The sequence below is a fragment of the Ailuropoda melanoleuca genome, chromosome 4 (genome assembly GCF_002007445.2).
Source record: "Ailuropoda melanoleuca isolate Jingjing chromosome 4, ASM200744v2, whole genome shotgun sequence".
NCBI lineage: Eukaryota > Metazoa > Chordata > Mammalia > Carnivora > Ursidae > Ailuropoda > Ailuropoda melanoleuca.
The window spans coordinates 72,334,711-72,355,397 of NC_048221.1; the positions used below are offsets into that span (position 1 = coordinate 72,334,711).

The 20,687-nt window shown below is 49.6% G+C and overlaps 1 protein-coding gene across 1 annotated transcript in view; it reads left to right on the forward strand.

The window, feature by feature from the left end:
* PRKCE (protein kinase C epsilon) overlaps window positions 1–18,407 on the forward strand; it is a 480,453-nt gene extending 462,046 nt beyond the window's left edge. Inside the window, exon 15 of the mRNA XM_002912411.4 lies at window positions 15,183–18,407. Within this exon, the coding sequence (XP_002912457.1) occupies window positions 15,183–15,329 (147 nt within the window). The 3' untranslated portion in view covers window positions 15,330–18,407. The remainder of the gene's footprint in view (window positions 1–15,182) is intronic.
* The last annotated feature ends 2,280 nt before the right edge of the window (window positions 18,408–20,687 follow it).

Genomic DNA, 20,687 nt, shown 5'->3' on the forward strand with positions numbered 1-20,687 from the left:
GAAGGTCGAGAAAGGCTGGGGCAGTGAGATAACCATACTTGCCTGAAGTAGGGAGATGGGAAGATAAGCCTGTGGTGGGGCTTATCATCTGTGAGGACTCGGGAAATAAAGCAGACCTTGACTTGGGGCTTCGGCCAGACTCCCTCCTCCTCCCCTTCTCCCAGCATCTCAGCTGGTGTTTGGAAACCACAGGACTGGTCATCCTCCTGTGGGCGGACAGGGCAGAATGAGGCTACAGGTACCCGGGCACCTGGGATGTGGGTGTTTCACTAAATGATTCAGGATACAGTCCCCTCAAAACGTGAGATTCCAGGATTGAGCCCCCACTGTATACCAGAGGCAGTGAGCAGGGCAGGACTGGCTGCTGGTCCCTGATGTTTGTATCTGTGAGACTCAGGGCAAGTCACGGAATTTCTCTGCTCCCTTCTGGTAACATGAAGGACTTCTGTAATCTACCTAAAATGTCTTCCAGTCCCATGAGGGCTGGAATAAATCAACTTTATTGTAATAAAATTTACATAGACTAGAATTTACCAGTGTAAAGCGTGCATTTTGGTGCATTTTCACAAGTAGGTGCACCCATGTTGCCGCCAGCACGGTGTATATAGAACATCTCTACCCCAAACAGTTCCCGGGTGCCCTTTGCCCCAGGCAGTCCCTGATCTGCTTTCTGTCACTGGAGAGTAGATTTGGCTTTTCTAGAGTTTCATGCGTAGATGGAGCCATGTAGTATGGGCTCTTCTGTGTCTGCCTTCTTTCACTCAGCGTCATGTGTTTGAGCTTTGAGAATTATAGTTTTAACTTTTCCCACGGAAAATTTCAAACACGTACAGAAGTAGAGAGAATCCCTGTGTGTCCATCACCCAACACCAACAATTAGCGCCGGCTAATTTGTTAGGGGAGGGATTTTTGTCTGTTTCATACATAGCTGTATCCTCAGCATAACTCCTGGCACAGAGGAGGTATCCAGTGTGCATGCGTGGGGTGAATGAATGAATGAATTCTGTCGACCTACTGTGTTTTTCCAGAGAATATGTCTCTCTTAGCTCCATCTCCACATTCTTTTCTCACCTTTTATGGCCCAAGAGCTATTCCAGTTCATGCCTGGGAATTTGGGGTGATAAGATCCTGCATTAGGAAACCTGAAATTGTTGAACGGTAAGAGAGGTGGGTGACCTCATCTTGACTTGAGAGGCATGTATTAGAGTGTTTACAGTCCCTGTTTCAAAGCCAGCAGGCAGAGCAATAATAAATCCCAGCCAAGTGAACTGATTTCTATCTAGAACATTCTCTTAAATAAGGAGGGGTGGTGGGATTGGTAAGCGGTGGAACAGGGCTCATGCCAGGACCAGATAGAAGAGATTCTTTGGCCACTAAAAAGGTATCCCTCGGATTGGCTAAACCCAATAGCTGTCAGCAGTGACCCTGCTTTGAGAAACAGATGCTCTGTGAGAAGGGGTCCCATGGTGAGAAGCGGAGTGGAGCCAGCTTTGCCGCCGTGGGCCTGCCCGCTTTGCGCTGGAGGCGCGGTCCTGCTGCTGCACGTCCCGCAGCGTGGGGCCGGCTTGCTGCAGAGCTCGAGCTCGGGCGCTCAGGCCTTGGGCGAGCCGCGGCATGCACGGCGCTGTCTGCTACGGCTGTTCATTCCTGGATATGCGCACTGCGCTTTCTATGCGTCGTCAGTCCCTCGCCCCCGTTCTGGGCGCCCCGTTACCCTGCTTCAGGGTCTCCCCAGCAGTGGGTTGTAAAAATCCATGTCATGAGTGAGGTGAAGAAAAAAAATTAACGAACAGGATAGGGTAGGGTGGGGTCAGGTCAGGTCAGGTGGAACAGAACGGAACAGAACAAGAAGAAAGATCCAGCTAGAGCACGGAATGCAGTGCAGGTGAAGTCTAGCTTGCTGAACCTTTTCTAGGGCTGGTGGGATGAGGGCACGTGTGCTAGCTTATATACAAAATGTATTTCTTACTGCTGGGCATAATGAAACATTTTGAAGGGCTCTGCCCCTCTTCACTTCTAATGTCTAAAAAGTGACCCCAGAAAGTATAGTGGGGATGGCGATCTCGTGGACTGTGAGGGATACAGGGAAGAATGCAGGTGGTGGCTGGTTGCTTGGTTGCTTGGTTGGTGAAAGCCACTGAACTGGGTGCCTGTACTGGGCTCCAGGCCGCAGCCCTTTGCACCCACAAACACACTGATGCAGCAGGAGGCAGGATGGCACATGTCTGGGACATGGGCCTGGAGGCCAGAACCCCTGAATTCAGTCCTGGCTGCGCCTTGGGCTCGCTGTTCGACGATCTCTCTAGTGGGAGCCGCGGCATGGTGTGCCGGGCACTGCGCCGATGCCCGGTGCGTCCTGAGTTAGCCCTAATTCTGAGGAGTCCCAGGAAAGAGGCCCCGGGTCAGCCCAGGCGTATGAGGGGTCCAGCCTAGGTTGAGGATAGTTCCCCTGGAAGGGGTATTTCCTTCCCCCACGTGGTAGCACCCAACCCTCTCTTAGTAGCAGCATGGAGGCCTTGCGGCCTCAGGAATGGTTTCAGAAGTCCTTTACAGCATTTGAGAGGGAATGGGCCCCCTTTACTCTGATCTCTGGTCTGAGAGGGTGGCGGGCTCACCGTCTGAGCGGAGCTCTTGAGCCTTGCCGTCCTCGGAGGACTCGGCAGGGCCCATGTAGTTAACCGGAAGCTGGCAAGTTCAGTCCTGAGCCAGGCACTGCGGGGAGCCAAGAGTCACCTCCAGGTCGTTTATAACCTCCACACTGAATGTCATCGAGCACCCGTGGGCACCGCACCGACGATGAGGACTTTCCCTGAGCACAAAATGACTCTTGGCTGAAATGTACGCAGTATGCATTTGTGACCAAATTTTCGAGTCGAATAGTCACAGCCAAAGGTATGCATACGTGTGGACCTTCGCAGGCCCAGGAGGGTGTCGGGCTGGGAGGGTTCACGCAGGTAAAAGCACCTGCCCTTCAGAGCTGCACAGAAACACTTCCTTGCCTAAAAGGAATAAAGAAATGCGGAGTGGAGTTAAAGCTTTGATACAGATGGCTTCACCTGGTCTTAAAAGAACCTTCTTGGAAAGAATTTCAGATACATAGTCTGAGTCCAGGGGACTTCTCGCACTCATTTTCACAGGGTCACTTCAGCCTTCCTGCCGAGCACTGAATATGCCAGTGGGGACATCCTGTGCTGGGGGCCCCCATGGTGCAAGGAACTTAAGCCAAAGGGGACATTTCAGGTCCTGAGAATGCCTCTCAGGGCTTCCTTCTTATGTGGATTCCTTGGAGTTATCATGCCTTGGAGAGACCCAGGCTTCGTACAAGGGGAAGCCTTGAAATCTGTGGTTCTTAGCAGTCAAGAATCCAGGCCCTTCAAGAATCTGATACAGCAAATTCTGCAGGAAAATGTTTCATATGCACAGGAGCCTGTACTGTATTCTATGAGCTTCACGGAGGCCCTGAAGCCCGTTCCTCCTGCAGGGCTCGGTGAACTGGCCAACAGGCGAAATCCAGCCCCCTGCCTCTTTTTGTACAGCCCTTGAGCTACGTAAGAATGGTTTTCACATTGTTCTTCATATGGTTGAAGAAGAACATTTCATGACACATGAACATTATATGGAGTTCAAGTGTCAGTGTGCATGCCTAAAGTTTTACGGGAACACAGCCATATTGGTGCAAGTGTATCTTGTCCAAAGCTGCTTTTGAGCCGCAGAACCAGAGTGGAGTGCTGGTAACAGAGACCCTAAGGACCTCAAAATCTAAATATTTACTCTATGGCCCTTCGGAACAAACTTGCCACTCCTGCCTTAGGAGTAAGAAGCCAGGTTAAGAGGCTTGCTTGAAATACTTCACTTAAAATAATTGAGCTGTAACTGGGTGATGGACATTAAGGAGGGCACGTGATGTAGTGAGCACTGGGTATTCTATAAGACTGATGAGTCACTGACCTCTTCCTCTGAAGCCAATCATACATTGTATGTTAATTAATTAAATTTAAATTTTAAAAAATTCTAAAAAATAATCGAGCTGTAGAATTTAGAGGTAGAGCAACTTTGAAAATCACCTTGACAAGTTTCCCCACTTGACCGTGTTAAGCAGGGGATGCAGGGTAGTTGTGTCCTGGGTTCTACTTTCTAAGTTCTGTGGGTTTCTCATCGGCACTGCCTTCCAGGTGAACCCAGCTTTCGGGGAGTTGCTATGAAGCTTTGTTTAAAAAGCATCGTAACAAGTGTACAAGGTTTGGGAACAACTTCTTTATAGCAGGGATACTCGCCCTTCCCTGTAATGGACTTCCAGAGAGCCAGGTCTGTAGACCCCTTATAGACCGCTAATTCATGAACAAATTGTAACTGGCTGAATTCCTGGATCATTGAAGTATCTGCTGGGTGTGAGGGAGGTGGCTGGTGTTAGCTCGTAAGCGTTTCCAAAGTAACTCTTCAAATGGAATTTGTGAAAATGTGTGTTTTTTATAGTCTAGCAAACAATAATGAGGGGACAAGGAGAGAGTGGAAATTGCTGGATTGCGTCAGACAGCTGATTTGACAGAACTCAGCTGTGGTGGTTCATTCAGAATGCCTGGTACGCTGCGGGACTTGGTCCTTTTTAAAAATATATGTATACAGACTTCCTCCGGGAGTAAAGCAACTTTCCCTCAGAAGTGGTTTAGACAAAAGGCAGTTGACCAGATTTTGGGAAGGAGGCATTCGAGGCCGCCACCTGAGGCTTGGGTGGCCACTCAGCTCTGCAGGCCAGCGACAGAGGCCACCGTGCGCCCATGACCCTCTCCTTTGGACCATGAACGGCCGGGAACCAAATGACTCCCCATTTTTAAATCCCCTGAAGTGAATCACTTGTGCTTAAAAAGCAAATGGGTGTTGATGTTCTTTTCCCGTAAAAGATGGAAGCAACTTTACTAGAGTAGAAGTTACCAGCTGGAGATTGTGTGACCCTTTCAGCCAAGCTACCATTTTTTTTTTAAATTGAATTAGTTGGCAACACTTAAAAATTAGGAGACTTCATGTGAAAATGTATCTGGAGGACATTCAGAAGACCTGGAAACCCTGGGTCTTCTTCCTGAAGGCAGTATCAGCAGGTGAGGCATGCGACGCCCACCGCGCCCCATTCTCTAGTAGCTCCCCATGTTCCCCAGGCTCCCCCTGCACAACCACACTCCCTGCTCATTACAGAGGAGCTATGATGTCACAGCCAGCAGCACTAAACCTAAAATGTGTCTTCTTTTTGTTTTTTTTTAAAATCTTGCTTTATTCTAGAAAGTTTAAAGATGGCCCACCAGGATATACAAAGTACATATTCTAAATACAATATCCTGGAAAATAGGAAAGAAAAACAGGGGCAGGAAGAAAAAAAAATCAGGAATGTTCTTTGGGGGGTGTCGTGTCACACATCTGGCTCAGCTTTTGAGAGCAGACTGTTCGTTCTAGACTCCGGAGCACATAGGACAAGAAAGCACCCAAGGTGCCCCGATGAAACAGTGTCTGTTCTGTGAACTGCGATCAAGTAGAACTCTCTCTCAAGGACCGTCCCGAAGACACTGCCGTGTGTTCCACTTGTGATAAATGTTGATGAGAAAGCCGAGGCTGATAATTTACTTTTATTTTATGCCATGTGCTATTCTCTCGACTTAAATGTATTCTTTCATGTATTCCTCATAACCAGTGTATGGGGAGGACTACTAGCACCGCCGTTTCACAGATGATGAAACCGTGGCACAGAAAGACTGCATGATTTGCCCAATGCTGCAAAGCTGGGCAGAAGCAGGCGTGGAATGCAGGCAGGCGGCCACAGAGCACACGCGCTAACCCGCGAGCTACCCTGCCTCTCAGGGGTGGCACCTGGAGAAACCAGTGTGGTGCCCGGTGAGCTCTTGGATGTCCCAAAGTATAAAGGCTAATATCGAATAAGGAAAGGAGGGCATGACATTGAGAAGGAAGGCCAATATGTAGCGTGAACTTGAGAGGAAGCCAAATCCAGAACAACCCAACCATAGGCCCCTAAATAGGCTTTTAAACCACAAAAAGGCCTTTTGAACCTGCTAAGGAAACAAAGGAAGGAAGGGATCCCCTGCTCCTTTACACAGAGAGACTCAACCAGGCTGCTTGTCAGAATCACTTACGAAGCTTTAAAAAAAATACAGAGGTCTGGGCCTCACCCCTGGAGGGTCCAATTCATGATGTGCGGGGCAAGGCCCAGGTGTCCATGTGGTTGCACTTTGGGGTTTTTTTATTGTTATTTTTGTTTTTTAAGTTTTTATTTTACTTACCTGGCGCTCATCATGGCATGTGCACTCCTTACTCCCCATCCCCTGTCCCCACACCCACCTCCCCTCTGGTAACCATCAGTTTGTTCTCTGTGGTTAAGAGTCTGTGTCTTGATTTCAATCTCTCTCTCTCTCTATTTGCCCTTTGTTTGTTTGTTTTGTTTCCGAAATCCCACATATTAGTGAAATCATATGGTTTTTGTCTTTCTCTGACCCGACTCACTTCACTTAGCGTTATATACTCTGTAGCTCCACCCACATTGTCGCAAATGGCAAGATGGCATTCTTTTTCATGTCTGGGTAATATTCCATCGTAGATATACACCACCCCTTCCTTATCCATTCATCAGTCTATAGACACTTGGGCTGCTTCCATAGCTTGGATATTGTAGATAACGCTGCTGTAAACATTGGGGTGCACGTATCCCTTAGAATTAGTGTTTTTGTCTTCTTTCAGTAAACTCCTAGTAGTGCGATTGCTGGAGCGTAGGGTAGCTCTATTTCTAACTTCTTGAGGAGCCTCCAGACCGTTCTTCACAGTGGCTACACCCGTGTGTGTTCCCACCCACAGTGCACAAGAGGCTTCCTTTTCCAGCTGCACTTTGTTTGCGATGCATAGACAGGATGGAGAACCACTGTGTTAACCAGTGACAAAAAGCAAGGCTGTTATTTTGTCTCTAACTTTTCCCCAAAGGGGAATCTCTTGGAAGTACAAAGATTAGGGCAAAACCCACTAAGAGTGAACTGAAATCCAAGGGAGGTAAATTAATGAATCACGTTTCATAGAGCTCCCCAGGGGGGCGGGGGCACGCCCGGGGCCTGGTCCCCGAGCAATGGCATTGCATCTCCGATGTGGGGCCAGCATCACTGTTCTGTAAGGCTCCTGGGGATCCAGCGTGCAGCCCCTGCTCTAGGCTCAGGAGAAGTACATGTCGGGTTCCTGAAGACTCTGCTCTGCCTACTACTTGATAATTTGGATTTGATGGAATAGAGCAGTGATACCAAATGACGGGAGATAGGCTAACAGTCTCCCTGTATGCAAAAATGCAGAGAATGTAGATTTGGAATACTTGGAGTTAGATCCGGTAACAGTGAGATCTAGAACTTTTTATAAGAAGATAGCTTGTGGACGCTTGAGGGGCAAATGGTAATCACTTGGAGCCAGTTAAGTTCATTTCTAGATCAGCAGACCAGAGAAATGAGGCAGGCATTTTGTGTCCTTGTTCCAGCAAATTAATTGGAAGTCTCTGATATCCTCCTCCTGAACAAGATGGAAAAAGTGACCATGGCTGGTCAGTTCACAGTGGTTTAACAGCAGTGCCCCCCCAAGTGTGCTGGTGGACCTGTCAGCTTTGCAAGAGGGCTCTGCAGAGGGGGGGGCAGAGGGCTCCAAGCCTGAGCCTCCCTCACGCGGCATCTTCATACGTATCTTAATGGAGTAACGGGAGGCATGCAGTCATGTTTTAGGATGACACAGAGCCAAAGGATAGAGCAGAGAAGACGGATGATAGAATTAGCGTTATATTCCCACAGTACTTCAGAGTTTACATGAGCTTTACTTATATGCTCTTCTAGAACCCTCGGCAAGTGAGGCCTATTTATCATCCCTCCTTTCTTGGTCACAGACTGAGATCAGAGAAGTAAATTACAGAATCGTTATTTATGGGGCTCTCCACAAGCCAGAAATAAGTACCAAAATAAGAAGAAATCAAAGTTAAGGGTAAAGGATTACATTTGGATTCAAAGAATCAATTTCAGAAGATTGACATTTGTATTCGTTTCCTGGGGCTCTGGTGACAAAGTACCACCCCCCGGGTGCCTTAGAACAGACACCTGTTGTCTCACAGTCGTGGAGATGAGAAGTCTTTAATCAAGCTGTCGGCAGGACCATGCTCCCCCCATAACCAAGGCTGTGTGGGTTGGGGGGGGGGGTCCTTCCTTGCCCCATCAGCTTCTGGTGGTTCCAGACGTTCCTTGGCTTGTGGTGGCATCTCCGCTTTCCTGGTGGCGTGCCCCCTGTGTCTCTGCACTGGGCTTCCCTCTGTGCAAGTCTGTCTCTGTGGTCAAACTTCCCCTTCGTCTAAGGACACCAGGCACATTGGGTGAGGGCCCACCCTCAGGACTTCATCTCAGTTTGATGACATCTGCACAGATCTTATGTCCAAATAAGGTCATAATCTGAGGCACTAGAGGTAGGGAATTCAGCGTATCTTTTTGGGGAGACATGGTTCAACCATAACAGGGTTCCATTGGATTGAGACCACTAAGAGCGTCAGTGATTCATCCCGGCTACTTGAGAAATGTAATACATCGACGCAATCTAAGCGTCAGTTTAACTTGAGGGTTCCCCGCAAGTGGAAGGTCATGCCACAGCACTTGGCATGCATTGCTCAGACCAGAGTCAGGAGTCCAGAGGTCGGCTGTGGCCACTACTTGCTAAGGAGGAGGTCGATTTTAAAAAGGTAGGGAACCACCGAGGGCTCAGAGCAGCGTAGGTGCTAGAAAAGGTCTGTGGACCGCCCAGTGCCAGGTGAACTCTGTACATCTTGCCCTGATTTCTATAAAGAAGATTCAAAAGTATGACCAGTGCTTGGTTAACAAAATTAAGAGGGGGAGAAAGGGATGGAGGGTTATGTTTGGAGAAATTTCTAGGTAAATGATCATTAGCTTGAAATTCTGTTCCAACCCTCATTTTTGCCAGGCAAGACACTACGTAGTTATACATTCTTTATTTCATTTAACTTCACATGTAGGCATGCGTATATAAATGTAGACGCGTGTACTCTGTTATTTAGAATGTATGGTCTAATGAATATATGTATGTGTATGCAGGTTCGGTTCATTGATAGCGAGCAAGCATTCTAATTATTTAAATTCTTGCTTTTCAAGTTTTTAAAAGAGCAAAGTGGAGCCTAGACAAGACTATTGACATTTCAAAGCTAGGAGGAATTTGGGGTTTGACTGTTACGGTGAATGAAATTCATTCAAGCCAATGGATATTACGTTCTGCCGTGTCCCCTGCTTCGTAGTCGGTACCTTCTGGGATCTGAGAGGGGACTGTGACACACAGGACATATTAGAAGGGGCTGGCCGTATGCGGGACCCAGGAAGCGCCGTGAGAGCTGGGAGGGGGTGAGACTGGGTGAAGCTGCTGTCAGAGGGAGTTGGAACCTGATATGGGACCTGGACCAAAAAAGCTGGCCCTTTGGAGAGCCTGTGGAGAGAGTCTGCCCCTCCCCCACCCTCCCCCTTCTGGTCGCAAGGGGATCACAGTGACCGCTACCTATGCTCCTGTCATGCCAGGCGGAGGTAAAGAGCGCGGCAGGGACCAGCGCAGTGGCCACATGAAAGCCAGCCCCACGCCCCAGCCTGTGAGATTAGGGAGTTTTCTCTGTGCTTGAGAACAAAGTCATCTGTTGATCTCCTCGTAATCAGATGAAGACAGAAACAGAAATCGCTGGCTCCTCTGGAAGCTCATGTTTATGACTTCAGTACAGTAAGTGAAGGAGGTGCACCAGCCAGACAGGAAGCCAGCGTTCAGGCCGCCTGCCCACGTCCGTGCCGACGTCCAAGCACCACCGCAGCCCGCTGAGCCCCAAGCCCTCGGCCGCCTCTGGTGCTTTAGAAGGCAGGCCCAGCAGCTCTGCTTCTCAGATGCAGTTTCTCCGAAGGTTCTGGAGCTACCTGTACTGTTTCCATAAGCTGCCTCACTCCCCCCCCATCGCAGATACCAGAGACACACCCTTCCCCCAGGGTTGGCCCCAGGCCTCTCAACTCCCAGACCTTATCTCTGAAGGGATGCCAGCGGGAATGGGAGTGTCCTTTTCCTCTAACAGCAGCCACAAGGGGTAGTGACATAAACTCCCCTCAGTCCATCCGTCTTGATGGAATTTTCCCAAACCCTGGTTGAACCTGTTTGTGTTTGTCTCCTTCCAGCCGTCAGGGAACCCCAGGGCCTTGAGCTGACCACTGCTCAGAGAGGAAACCCCACGAACTGGGCCTAAGGCTACGTTTTTCTCTGGGCTGCCCTGCTCTAGGCCCCTCATGAGTCAGACGGCAGCCATCGTGCCGCTTCGCCTGCGCTCCCCCGGACGAAAAGCCGCCTCTGGTACCACAGCTGCCAGTGGTCCTGAATCCAGTGCACTTTACTGGCTGTAGATAGAATAGCAGCAAGAGAAGTACATCCACTCCTTTTTCAGCAGAGATCTACTGAGCGCTTACTGTGTGCCGGGCGAGGCACTAGTCTGGGGACGGAATGTGCATTCAACCCAGTCCTTGTCCCCAAAGCTCGCAGATGAGTCGAAAGGAGGAGGATACATGCAATCCGCGCTGTGCTAAGTTAGGAGAGATGATGCACCCATAAGAGGCATGGAAGGACAGGAAGGCTGCTTGAAGGAAGGGCATCTAAGTTGAGAAGGGCAAGGTGAGAAACTCAGCTGGGTGATGAGGACATGGGGGCAGAAGGAGGGAACAGGAAGAGGGGGTTCCAGGCCGAGGATTAGCTGTGCAAAGGCTTGGAGTTGAGGGAAGCCAGTGAATCCAGAGAACCTCATGGCACAGCAGGGCCCAGAAGAAGTGGGCAACTAGGTGGGGATGAGATGCTGAAGGGTCTTAGAAGTAGAGGACTGTAAGACCCTGGGGCTTTTCCCAAGAGCTGTCAGGTGCCATTGGAAGAATCTCAGCCTCTGGAAAAAGCCCTGGGACGTTCAGGCAGACCCTGGCTCTGCACCAGCTCCGCATTTGGAGGCATGCAGAGAAGCGCAAGGCTCAGTCCCTTCAAGAAGCGCATGGCATCAACAGGCAGATCACACAGACTGTTGGGTAACGGCCAAGCTGTACAGGCTATGCCCACGGCACACAGTTGTCAAGACTTGGAGGGCACATTTATTGGGTGCCCGTTCTATGTTGGGGTCTGCACTAAGGCACCTAACATCTGACATCTCGTTGAGTCCCCAAAGCAACCTATGGAGTGCCTGTTACTACTTCCATTTCACAGATGAAAAGACTAAGTCTCAAAGAGTGACTTCACACAGTATCATATAATCAGGAAGGGCCAGGCCCAGGACAAGAGGTCAGCTGGTGCTCGCTCTCCTACTCCATAGTCGCCCCCCTGAGTGTGGGACAAGGATGTGGTAAGGGCTTCATGGAGGAGATAAGGCCTGAAGAGGTCCCAGAGTCACCTCTCAGGCTCCACAGTGTGGGCTAAGAGTCTGACATTTAGATTTCGGGGGAGGCATATGGGATGACCAAGGATCTAGGTAAACAGGAGCGTCTCTGGGGGTTTGCCCGTCTGAAACTCGGACTTGAGTCTTGGGCTTGCTGAGAGGAAGGCAGCAGCTTTGCAAAGAGTAAAATCACGAGTTATAGGCTATAATCCCCAGTCCTCTTCAAACTGGAGACTCCATGCATGCTGTCTCCATCTATTAATAGGAGTGGTGTTTCCCAGAGATCCCTGCTTTGGAAAACTCCTCAAGCGTCTAAGGTTAACAGGCATTGCCCATAGTGGGGATGTTGGCTTTTGAATCGGAGATGAGTAACTGACATGCACCTAAAATGCTTCCAAGGATTTGGAAGGGCCTGGGCCAGGTTGCATAAGGGGGTGGGTGAGGCAAGTGTATTTTTCTAGAGAGCACTTGAAGAATGGCACAGTCACTCACATGCTACCGAGGATTCTGTGACCCCCTGGAAAGCCAAGAGGTGGGCCAAATGGCTCCCCAAACTAGCATGAAATGGAGCTAGAGATCCTCTGGGAAGGACATCCCTAGCTGTGCTGACTGACCCTGGATCCCTGGTACACAGCAGGTGACAATGCTCAGACATCCTGTGGAATCTCGCTCCGTCACCGCACTCAGCTGACCTCGGGAACTGAAACCAGTTTCCATGACTAGTGGCCACTCAGGACTGAGAGATGAAGCACAAGCAGTAGGTACACAGGGAGAGCCCATGCCAGAGCAGTTCCAGATTGCCCCAGCTTCTCTATACACAGGCTCCCCTCACGCATGCCCAGTGAGAGGGAGCTGGGAAAGAGGGGTCCCTGCTTCCGTAGGTACTGGAGACCCAGGCACGGCCCACCCTTGGCCATGTTACAAAGTGAGTTTTCCTCCCGCCCTCTTCCTTGCCTCTCTTCTTCCCCCTCTTCACCCATCTGTTCTTCTACCACCCCTTCTGCTGCTTTCCAGCTCCTCCTGGCGCCCACCGGGGAGCTCTCTTGGTCACCTTCTGGGATGATGCTCAGTGCTTCCCAAGTCACTCCTGGCGCCCACCGGGGAGCTCTCTTGGTCACCTTCTGGGATGATGCTCAGTGCTTCCCAAGTCACTCCTCCCCACCCCGTTTCTCCTTCTAGACTCATTTTCCCCGGAGCAGCAGGCCCATACTCGGCAACCCCTTCCTCAGTCCAAGTGAATCCATCCCTCCTTGGACAGAGATGTTCAGAAGAGGCATGGTGACCCTCTTTCCCTCCGGCACCGGCCCTCTCATGTCACTGTGGGGCTTGGTATTCCTCTCGCGAGTCCCTGTCCTCACAGGGCCCCCCTTTCCTTTCCTCTTGCAGTGTACATACTAGAGGTGGAGACAGATCGTTGTCCTGTCTAGGAGCCAGCCCTCCTGGCAGACGTGACTAAGCCACCTCTTGGCTTCCCCATCTCAAGGGCAACATGCATGTCCTTCAGTTGCAGGTTCTGTTTCCATCCTTTGGGTTTTCTCTGTCTCCCTTCTGTCTCCCCTCCAAGGTCTCCGGGCCCTACTGAGCTGTGCGGCTCAAGGCCAGAGAAAAGACACCAAGCAGGACTGATGGGTGCTGAAAGCTTCACTCATCCCCGTTCCATGCCGTCCCCCTGATTCTGATCTCAGCCTGGGGTGATCTGCAAACATGCTCCCCCGCCAAGCTCACCCAGAGCAGGTCACCCACTCTTGGCCCAACCCGCAGCCTCTCGTGCCATGCTTGCCCAGTGGCGAGCTCTTCTGGCTCATTTAGAGCCTAACGGCCTGGCCTAAATGTCTCCTGGTGGGCTTCCATCCTTGCCTTGTCTTTCCATTTCTGCAGGGCGCAGCTCTCCAGACGCTTCACGCATGCAGCATCATGCAGAGACCGGGATTTGACTCTGATTCTGCTCTTAACTAGTCAGGTGATCCTAGTCAAGTCACCAGATCTCTTTGAGCCACACTTTCTTCATCTGTAAAATCAGGATAACAATACCTGCCTGTTCCAAGGACCAAATAAGGAAATGAACGGAAAGGTGCTTCGTAAACTGTAAAGCCGCCCTTCCCAGACCCTGTCCTGCAGATCTCTGCTCCTGAGGGAGGTGTCGAGAAGCTATTCAGGAAGAATAAAAGTTTCATGTCAAGTTTGAGGAAGGCTGTCCTAAACACAGTGAACCCGGTTTCTTGACTCTAGGACGTCTCAGAGCCTTTATCCGCCAGTGTACGTGACAAACCTCCGAGAGCCGGGTGCAAAAATAGCTTTGTCGCAAAGCCACTTCTGCACAGACCACTTACGAATGTCTTTCAGGGCCCTAGTTTCCACAGAACAAAGCATGTATTAATATTATTCCTCCTACAGATAATAATGCGACTCTTTCCACAAGATCCATTCCATCATCCAGGTCGCTAATCCTGGGTTAACACCAGTCAGTCAGCACCTGGAAGAGTATGGCAGGAGCTCCTTCAAGCCCCTGGTGTCCTGCCAGGTACTGTGGGGGCGGGGGGCTGGCACTGAAGGCCCCTGCAGTTGGACTCACCCTCCATCCCCAGGCTGGACTCTACCCCAGGCGGCTTGGTGAACGCATCGTCCTGTTCTCCGTCTTCCGTGTTCCTGCCCCAGCCCCCCACCTTTGCCCCCTCTCTCTCCCCCTGCCAAGGTGACTTCTTCCCATCTCTACCAACATGATTGTAACTCATTCTTCCAGTCCCAGCCAAGTCTTGACTTCTCCGTGGAAGGTGTTCTAACTCTTGCAGTGTGTGTGTGAGGCGGGAATACTGGCTCCCAAATCAACTGGAAGTCCCAAAAGGCAGAGGGTGTGATTTACACTTCCAGATTTTCTCCCCAAACTAGGATTTGATTGCTGCCCTCCACCCCTGGATAGACCATAAGCCCTACTTTGGGAACTTGAGCCTCCCAACCAGGTATGGGTCCTTCTGAGCTGGGGAGTCAGGGGTGACTTTTTTCCCATGTTCATTCATTCAGTATATGCTCCCAGTGGGGAACCCAAAGCTGAAGAAGACAGGGCCCCTGCCTTTAAGGACCTCTTGGTCAGGACAAACACACAGAACTCATTGCAAGTCAGCATGTTGAGTGTAGTCATAGAAATAGTGTAGGAGCGCAGAATAGGGTTCTTAGTGGGTACGGGTAGGGATGGAGGCAGGCTCCCCAGAAGATGGTCCCCCCCCCGCTGCCCCCCATTCATTCTCCTACTTAGAAGATGTCCTATGGAGCAGACCTGGCAAGGTTAGGGAGGTCTACCCCTAGAGAAGAAAGACCACTGGAGACTCTGTGGGAGGGAGATTCGAGTGTGTTCCCTGGGTCACAGGGATGGAGGTCTCGATGGAGCCAGAGGGTTAGACTAGGAGGGGAAGTGTGAGGTGAGAACTCTGTATCCCACTCTCCCAAACACACACACTGCACCCCCACACAACAGTCTGTGGGAATCCCACTTCCCTGCTTTTCCATCATCCCCACTCACCCCTTCTTCCCTCTCACCTGGACTCATTCTTCCTCTCCAAGTCCTCTGCCACCTCCTGGTCCTGGGGCCATCCATCGTGACCTCATCGGAGTAGCCCTGGGTCTGCTCGCAGTAGCTAGCGGCCTGCTTTGGTGAGAGGCTGGTCGGTGTGATGCCCACTCTCCGTGGGGGGCCCTGGGGAGCAAGGTCAGCCTGGAGTCAGTGCTTTCTCTTTTCTTCTCGCAGAAAACCAAAAGAGACGTCAATAACTTTGACCAAGACTTTACCCGGGAAGAGCCAGTCCTCACGCTCGTGGATGAAGCAATTGTGAAACAGATCAACCAAGAGGAGTTCAAAGGCTTCTCCTACTTTGGCGAAGACCTGATGCCCTGAGAGGCTGCTCCAGGGGGAGTTTGGTGATGCTGCAGGAAGGGTGCCGAGAAGAGTCCTGTTTCTGGAGGCTCAGAAGGCCTTGAACTGCTTCTCCTGTTCTCCAGAGCCCCAATCCCTTGTCTGCCCTCTATTTATTGCATTCCCTTACCCCAGGCCGGCTCCTCCCTCTTCTACCTGGGGACCAGAAGGCACTCTTGGTCCTTTTCTCACCAGTCGTGCGGAATCGCGTGCAGTGAGCGGGCAGCTGGACGCACTGAGCGTTCGGTCTGTCAGCAAGCCTGTCTCCCCTCCTCGGGGGCTCCCGGCAGTGACGCAACTTCAGTTCTTTTCCTTCAAAGAGCAACAAGAAAAGCAAACAAGAAGACCCTGGCTCTGCTGTTGGACAGAGGGTCCCGACAACTATCACCTCTCTTCCCCGCTCTTCCCCCCACCTGCCACCCTCTGCCCTTCTGTCCTGGAGAGACGGGTGCTTCTCGGGCCTGGGGGTGGGCGCCCTGGGGGCATGCTGTGAAGGAGACAGCCGGCGAGATGCACAGGGCGGCGGGGGGGGGGGCTCCCTGTGTCCGTTTGCTCTGGAATGGCTCACTGTGGCTTGCTTTGGTGTTAGCTTTGGGGCATGCCAACGTTGTGAGTGCATGTATCTCGTGGAAGAAATCCCTCTTTGTAGAAAAAGAAATTTGATTTTTGAACTCAACATTTGAAAAATATATTAGCAAATTGGCTTTCTGATTGGCCAAAAGATATAAATTCCGATATTAATGCAGGTAGCTACTAAAGGGCTAATAGACAAGGAGAAACCAACCGTCCAAGGTCGATGCTGTTCTCGCTTTCGTGGCGCACGGGGGCTGGATGAATCGAGAGAGAAGGAAATGGGTAGCGCTCCTCATTCTTCAAGTTCTGCCGGAGCACAGAGGCCACCGCGGCCATGGCCCAGACCCTGAGGTTCTAGTCAAGCTCACTCCCAGATTCTCTTTCCGGTTTCGTTCTAAGTGCTCAGCACACTATTTATTTCCTGCAACCCACATGTTCTTTTTGCGCACTTCTGCGAAAATGGTAGTACTACTGTGTCGTGGTCCTTAGACATTACACACGTGTAAAGTGAAATTCGAAATCTCTGCTCTCGAGCCGAGCAGGGGGAGGCTAAGCAGGGGTTATGTGGACGGTATCCAGAGACGGACGAGCGACTTGTTTGCAAACTGACAACGTGGCCGGATGTACTTGGAGTTGTGTTTCTGTGTGCCATGCCGGGGCAACTCGTGCGGACACGATTTCCTGGATGTGATGTTACCTCCTGTAGATACTGCTAACAGTGTTACATTCTTCGATTTCCAAGGGTTCTCTGTGGCTTTGTGTATATGTTTCCCGGAGGTCATTTGATTATCTATTTTACTGAACTGGTTTGGCAGGGAATGGAATCCATTCCAGCTGTTGCACGTGGATTTCCCAGCTGCCCCTAAATATGTATACTTGTGAGTGGCAAATTGGCACTGATGAAGCTTTTTGCCTTTTGTACATTTGAGATTTTTGTATATAGTGTTTGCTGCAAGGCCTGTGGAATTAATTCATTGAATTTAGAGGCATCAACTGCTGCATGTTCAGGCATATTATAAAACTTTAGTCTATGAAAGAATAATTATAATAATGTCCAGGTGCAATACTCTGTAAGCGTATTGGTTCAAGTTACCGAGAGATAAGGTGTGTTTCTTTCTTTCTCGAGGGCAGGGAGGAGCCCTTTGTATTGTTTATTTCATTTTGGTTTATTTCAAAAGATGTCAACATATATTAAGCTATATTAAGTCTCTCATATAGTTCTGTGCTCTATTACGCCCTGATAGAGATGGGGAAGGGAAAGGAATGTTTCTGATGGTGGTTTCAAAGCTTGGACGGTTACTAGCTCGAGCCCCTAGGAAGTTGGTGTCCATATTTGCATCTGGCCTGTCATAGCCTTTGTTACTAACGATGACCTTCAGTTCTCTTTTGTTTTTAATTTTTAAAAACTCAGGTGTAATTATTATCTGTTCTTACAATAATTTCAAATATTATGCTATATCAATTTGTGTGTTTGGAGTACCAGTGAAGTGATGAGAAACAGTAGATTAACTTAATTTATCTTCGGTAACTTGACCTACTGGGGAGAGACTGTCTTCTGGAGTTGAGTACAAGCACAGAAACATCTTCATGGTGGCATCATCTCATTTTTTAAGAAGACATGACAATACTGCCCGTCCTACCCTTGCATCACTACTGCTCTGTTTTTCCTCTGCTTCCTTCACCACGACGAACTTGGAACAACCAAGCAAGCTCTAATACCAAACGGCCTGCACCAGGGCCTCGGGGGTGTTCCCTTCTCAGCAGGGCTTGGGCCCTTCCCACGGGACAACTGGCATTTTTGCTGGAAGGTCAAACAATACATTCCACCTGGCATCCCCAGGCAGTCATTCGCGGGGTGCCTGGCCCAGAGGCGCCCCTTGCAGCACCAGAGCTGGGCTTGCTGGGACGCCCCCTGCTTGGGGCCAGAGCTGACCAAGTTCTCACCGGGCAGGTTCAAATCCCACGTCGTCTATAGAAAAAAAAGCTTGTGTGTTCCTTGAGCATTCTTTGTTTCCTTTCAGTTTTCACAAAGGTTAGGAAGTGGACACACGGTTACATTTCTTTCTAATCTATCCAGCTCTTGAGTGCAAAAAAAAAAAAAATGCCAAAAAAAATATATGAAGGATAGCTGTTCTCCTGTGTTCTCTCATTATGGACTTTGTGAAGTGGAAACATTATTTTTTTCCTCCAAAGGTGAAAATAAAATGCATTCTTGCTTTAAAAAAAAAAGGCTAAAAAATTACCTCTTTTTAAATTATGTGCAAAATAATTCTGGCTAAATATAAAATGTATTCAATTTTAGGGGTTTTTTTGTATTGTGATGCTTTATTTGTACATTTTTTTCCCCTTTCTGGATGTAATTTTAATCTCTTGCCATTCATTAGTGTTATTTCATTGTAAACATTATTGTGCCAAATGTACTGTATTCAAAAGGATGTGAATGTGTATTGTTTCAGAACCTAATAAATACAATGGCGTTAAATCTTATTTCTGGGCTCCAATGAGCATTTTTATCTCCTGTGTGAGGGGCAGGGTGGCACCTATGAAGCTTTGTGCCCTTTGCACGTTAGAGATTCCAAATTCCGAAACCTAGACATGGTTTCCGTTTTTGCCTTGCCCTTTGGAGATGCATGAAGGATGCACGTGGCCATATTGGCTCACCCCTTGCCTCTAAGCTTCTGGAACTACCACCGTAGGCATGGAGAGGGCTTGAGTAGATCAGACGTGGCTCTGGACTGGCTGGGCGTGGAGCGAAACTGCCCAGTCTGTTTGGGAGTGCTGGAAGATGGGCGAGCAAAGCAGGCAGCACCCACGTCTTTGTCTTTCTAGAGAAGCAAACATTGAATCTCTATGAAGCCAATGTCCATTCAAGCCTCGTCAGGACTCAGGTTCCAACTGGCCATTCAGAACTTCAGGTCTTTGGAGTCCAGGAAACTCCTCATAGACTGGGAGCCCCTTGCAGGCTGGGCCTGGAGCACGACTGACCGCTGGGGCTCTGAGCATTAGCCCGTGACCGCCTCCGCTGCTTGGCCAGTGTTCTGGACATCATGGTGGCTCCTGGGCTCCCCGATTCCTCCTTCGTTCTGGGCCTCCTTTCTGTCGCACTGCTGGTTCTGCAAGGCTCCCCCTCTTCTTTCTCCCACACAGATTTTTCAAGAATATTTGAAACTCAGAAGTATGCCTTTGAGTATACCACAAATTTCAATTAGCCAAAACTCTGTCTCCCTTAAGAGTTGTGGGAATGATTGCAGTTTTATTATTTGTCATCCTCAGGTGAAGGGATGGTCAACCCATCAACCTTTCAGCCCTCAAAACCGCTTCCTCATAAGCCCACCAATGACTGTGGTAGGTCATCCCGAATGTACTCTCTGTCTCCCCCCAGTAATGTCTCGTGCCTGCCTGGAGATGTAGCGTGGACCCCCAGGCCCCCTCAACGGGAAAGCTGTATATAGCACCTAGTTTCCTCCCTGATTCAGGCAAGTGTCTAGGTAAGTGACCAAGGAAAAGCAAACATCTTACCAGCTTTTCTGTCTGATTAATTTAAATAAAAGAAGAAATAAAAGGAGCTGTTTGAGGAAGGTCAGAAGACATCTCCAAGCATTTCACTGAATGAAATCTGACCAGCCTACACCTCCCTTGCCTGGTGGCCCAGAAGAGAGAGCTCCAAAGTCCGGGAGATGAGGGAACTCATCCTCCCAAATCCATGTACTCCACAAATCCCATGGAAGCTATAAGGAAGGTCAGCTGCTGGTCAGCACCCCTGGTGTGGAACCTCTCTCCCCACCCGCAGCCACGGTCCAGAAGAGAAAGCCAGGCACTGATCGATCTGTCCCAGGAAACCGTGGACAGCGGTGCCTGGCGAGGCTTAAATGGCTCCAGAGCTGCTTCGGGGGAGCCTGATAGGGTGGCTGTGCCCTTGACTTGAGAACCTGCCAGTCTAACAGATTCCTCGTGGAATCGATGCGCACATTGCCCCTTCTCCATCCCCTTACACCTGAATAGGGTCCAGTGCTTCTGTAAGCAGCAGCCTAAAAATCCCTGTGTGATAAGATGACCGAGCCACCTGACATGTGTTGTCGTAACACTTGCAGTGGCAGAGGTGTGGTGGAAAGAAGGCTAGACTGCACGTGATGAAATCTGTTTCTTACATGAGAGTATTTAGCCTCAGCGATGATACTACACTTAGGGTACGTTGGTTGTAAGCAATACTTGAAGGATGGAACAGCTGTGCCAATCTGGAGTATCTCCTCCGGGGATGGACAGCTGATCGAATACTGTTTGTCTTTTCCAGAAGCCTGCCGCCAAGTGCTTCTGCTCCCTCTTATCTCCCATCAACACCTGGAGGTTTTGTCACTAGCATAAAGGATTCCAGGAAAATATTTTCTCAAGGAAAATGGTGGCTTGTTAACCAGAATAAAGAATGTTAGAAAGGTGACGTTGGTGATATTTGAGATAATAGATGGTCAAAGATACTTAAAGACAAATCTCCACATTTAAAAGCAAAAAACATGGAAGAACTAGCCTTCTACTTGGGGCAGTGCAAATGTGAATCAGTGCGATCCCACTTCACACCTGCCCGAATGACTGCATAAAAAGGCACACATTAAAAAGGGGGAAAAAAAGGCAGACATTATCAAGTTTTATTAGGGATGTGGAACAGATGGAACTTCTGGCATTTCCGCTTTGAGTATAAAATGGTACAACCACTTTGAAAAAGTTTTGCTACTAAAAAGATGACTAAAAGTCTAACGCCGAACACAAATACCC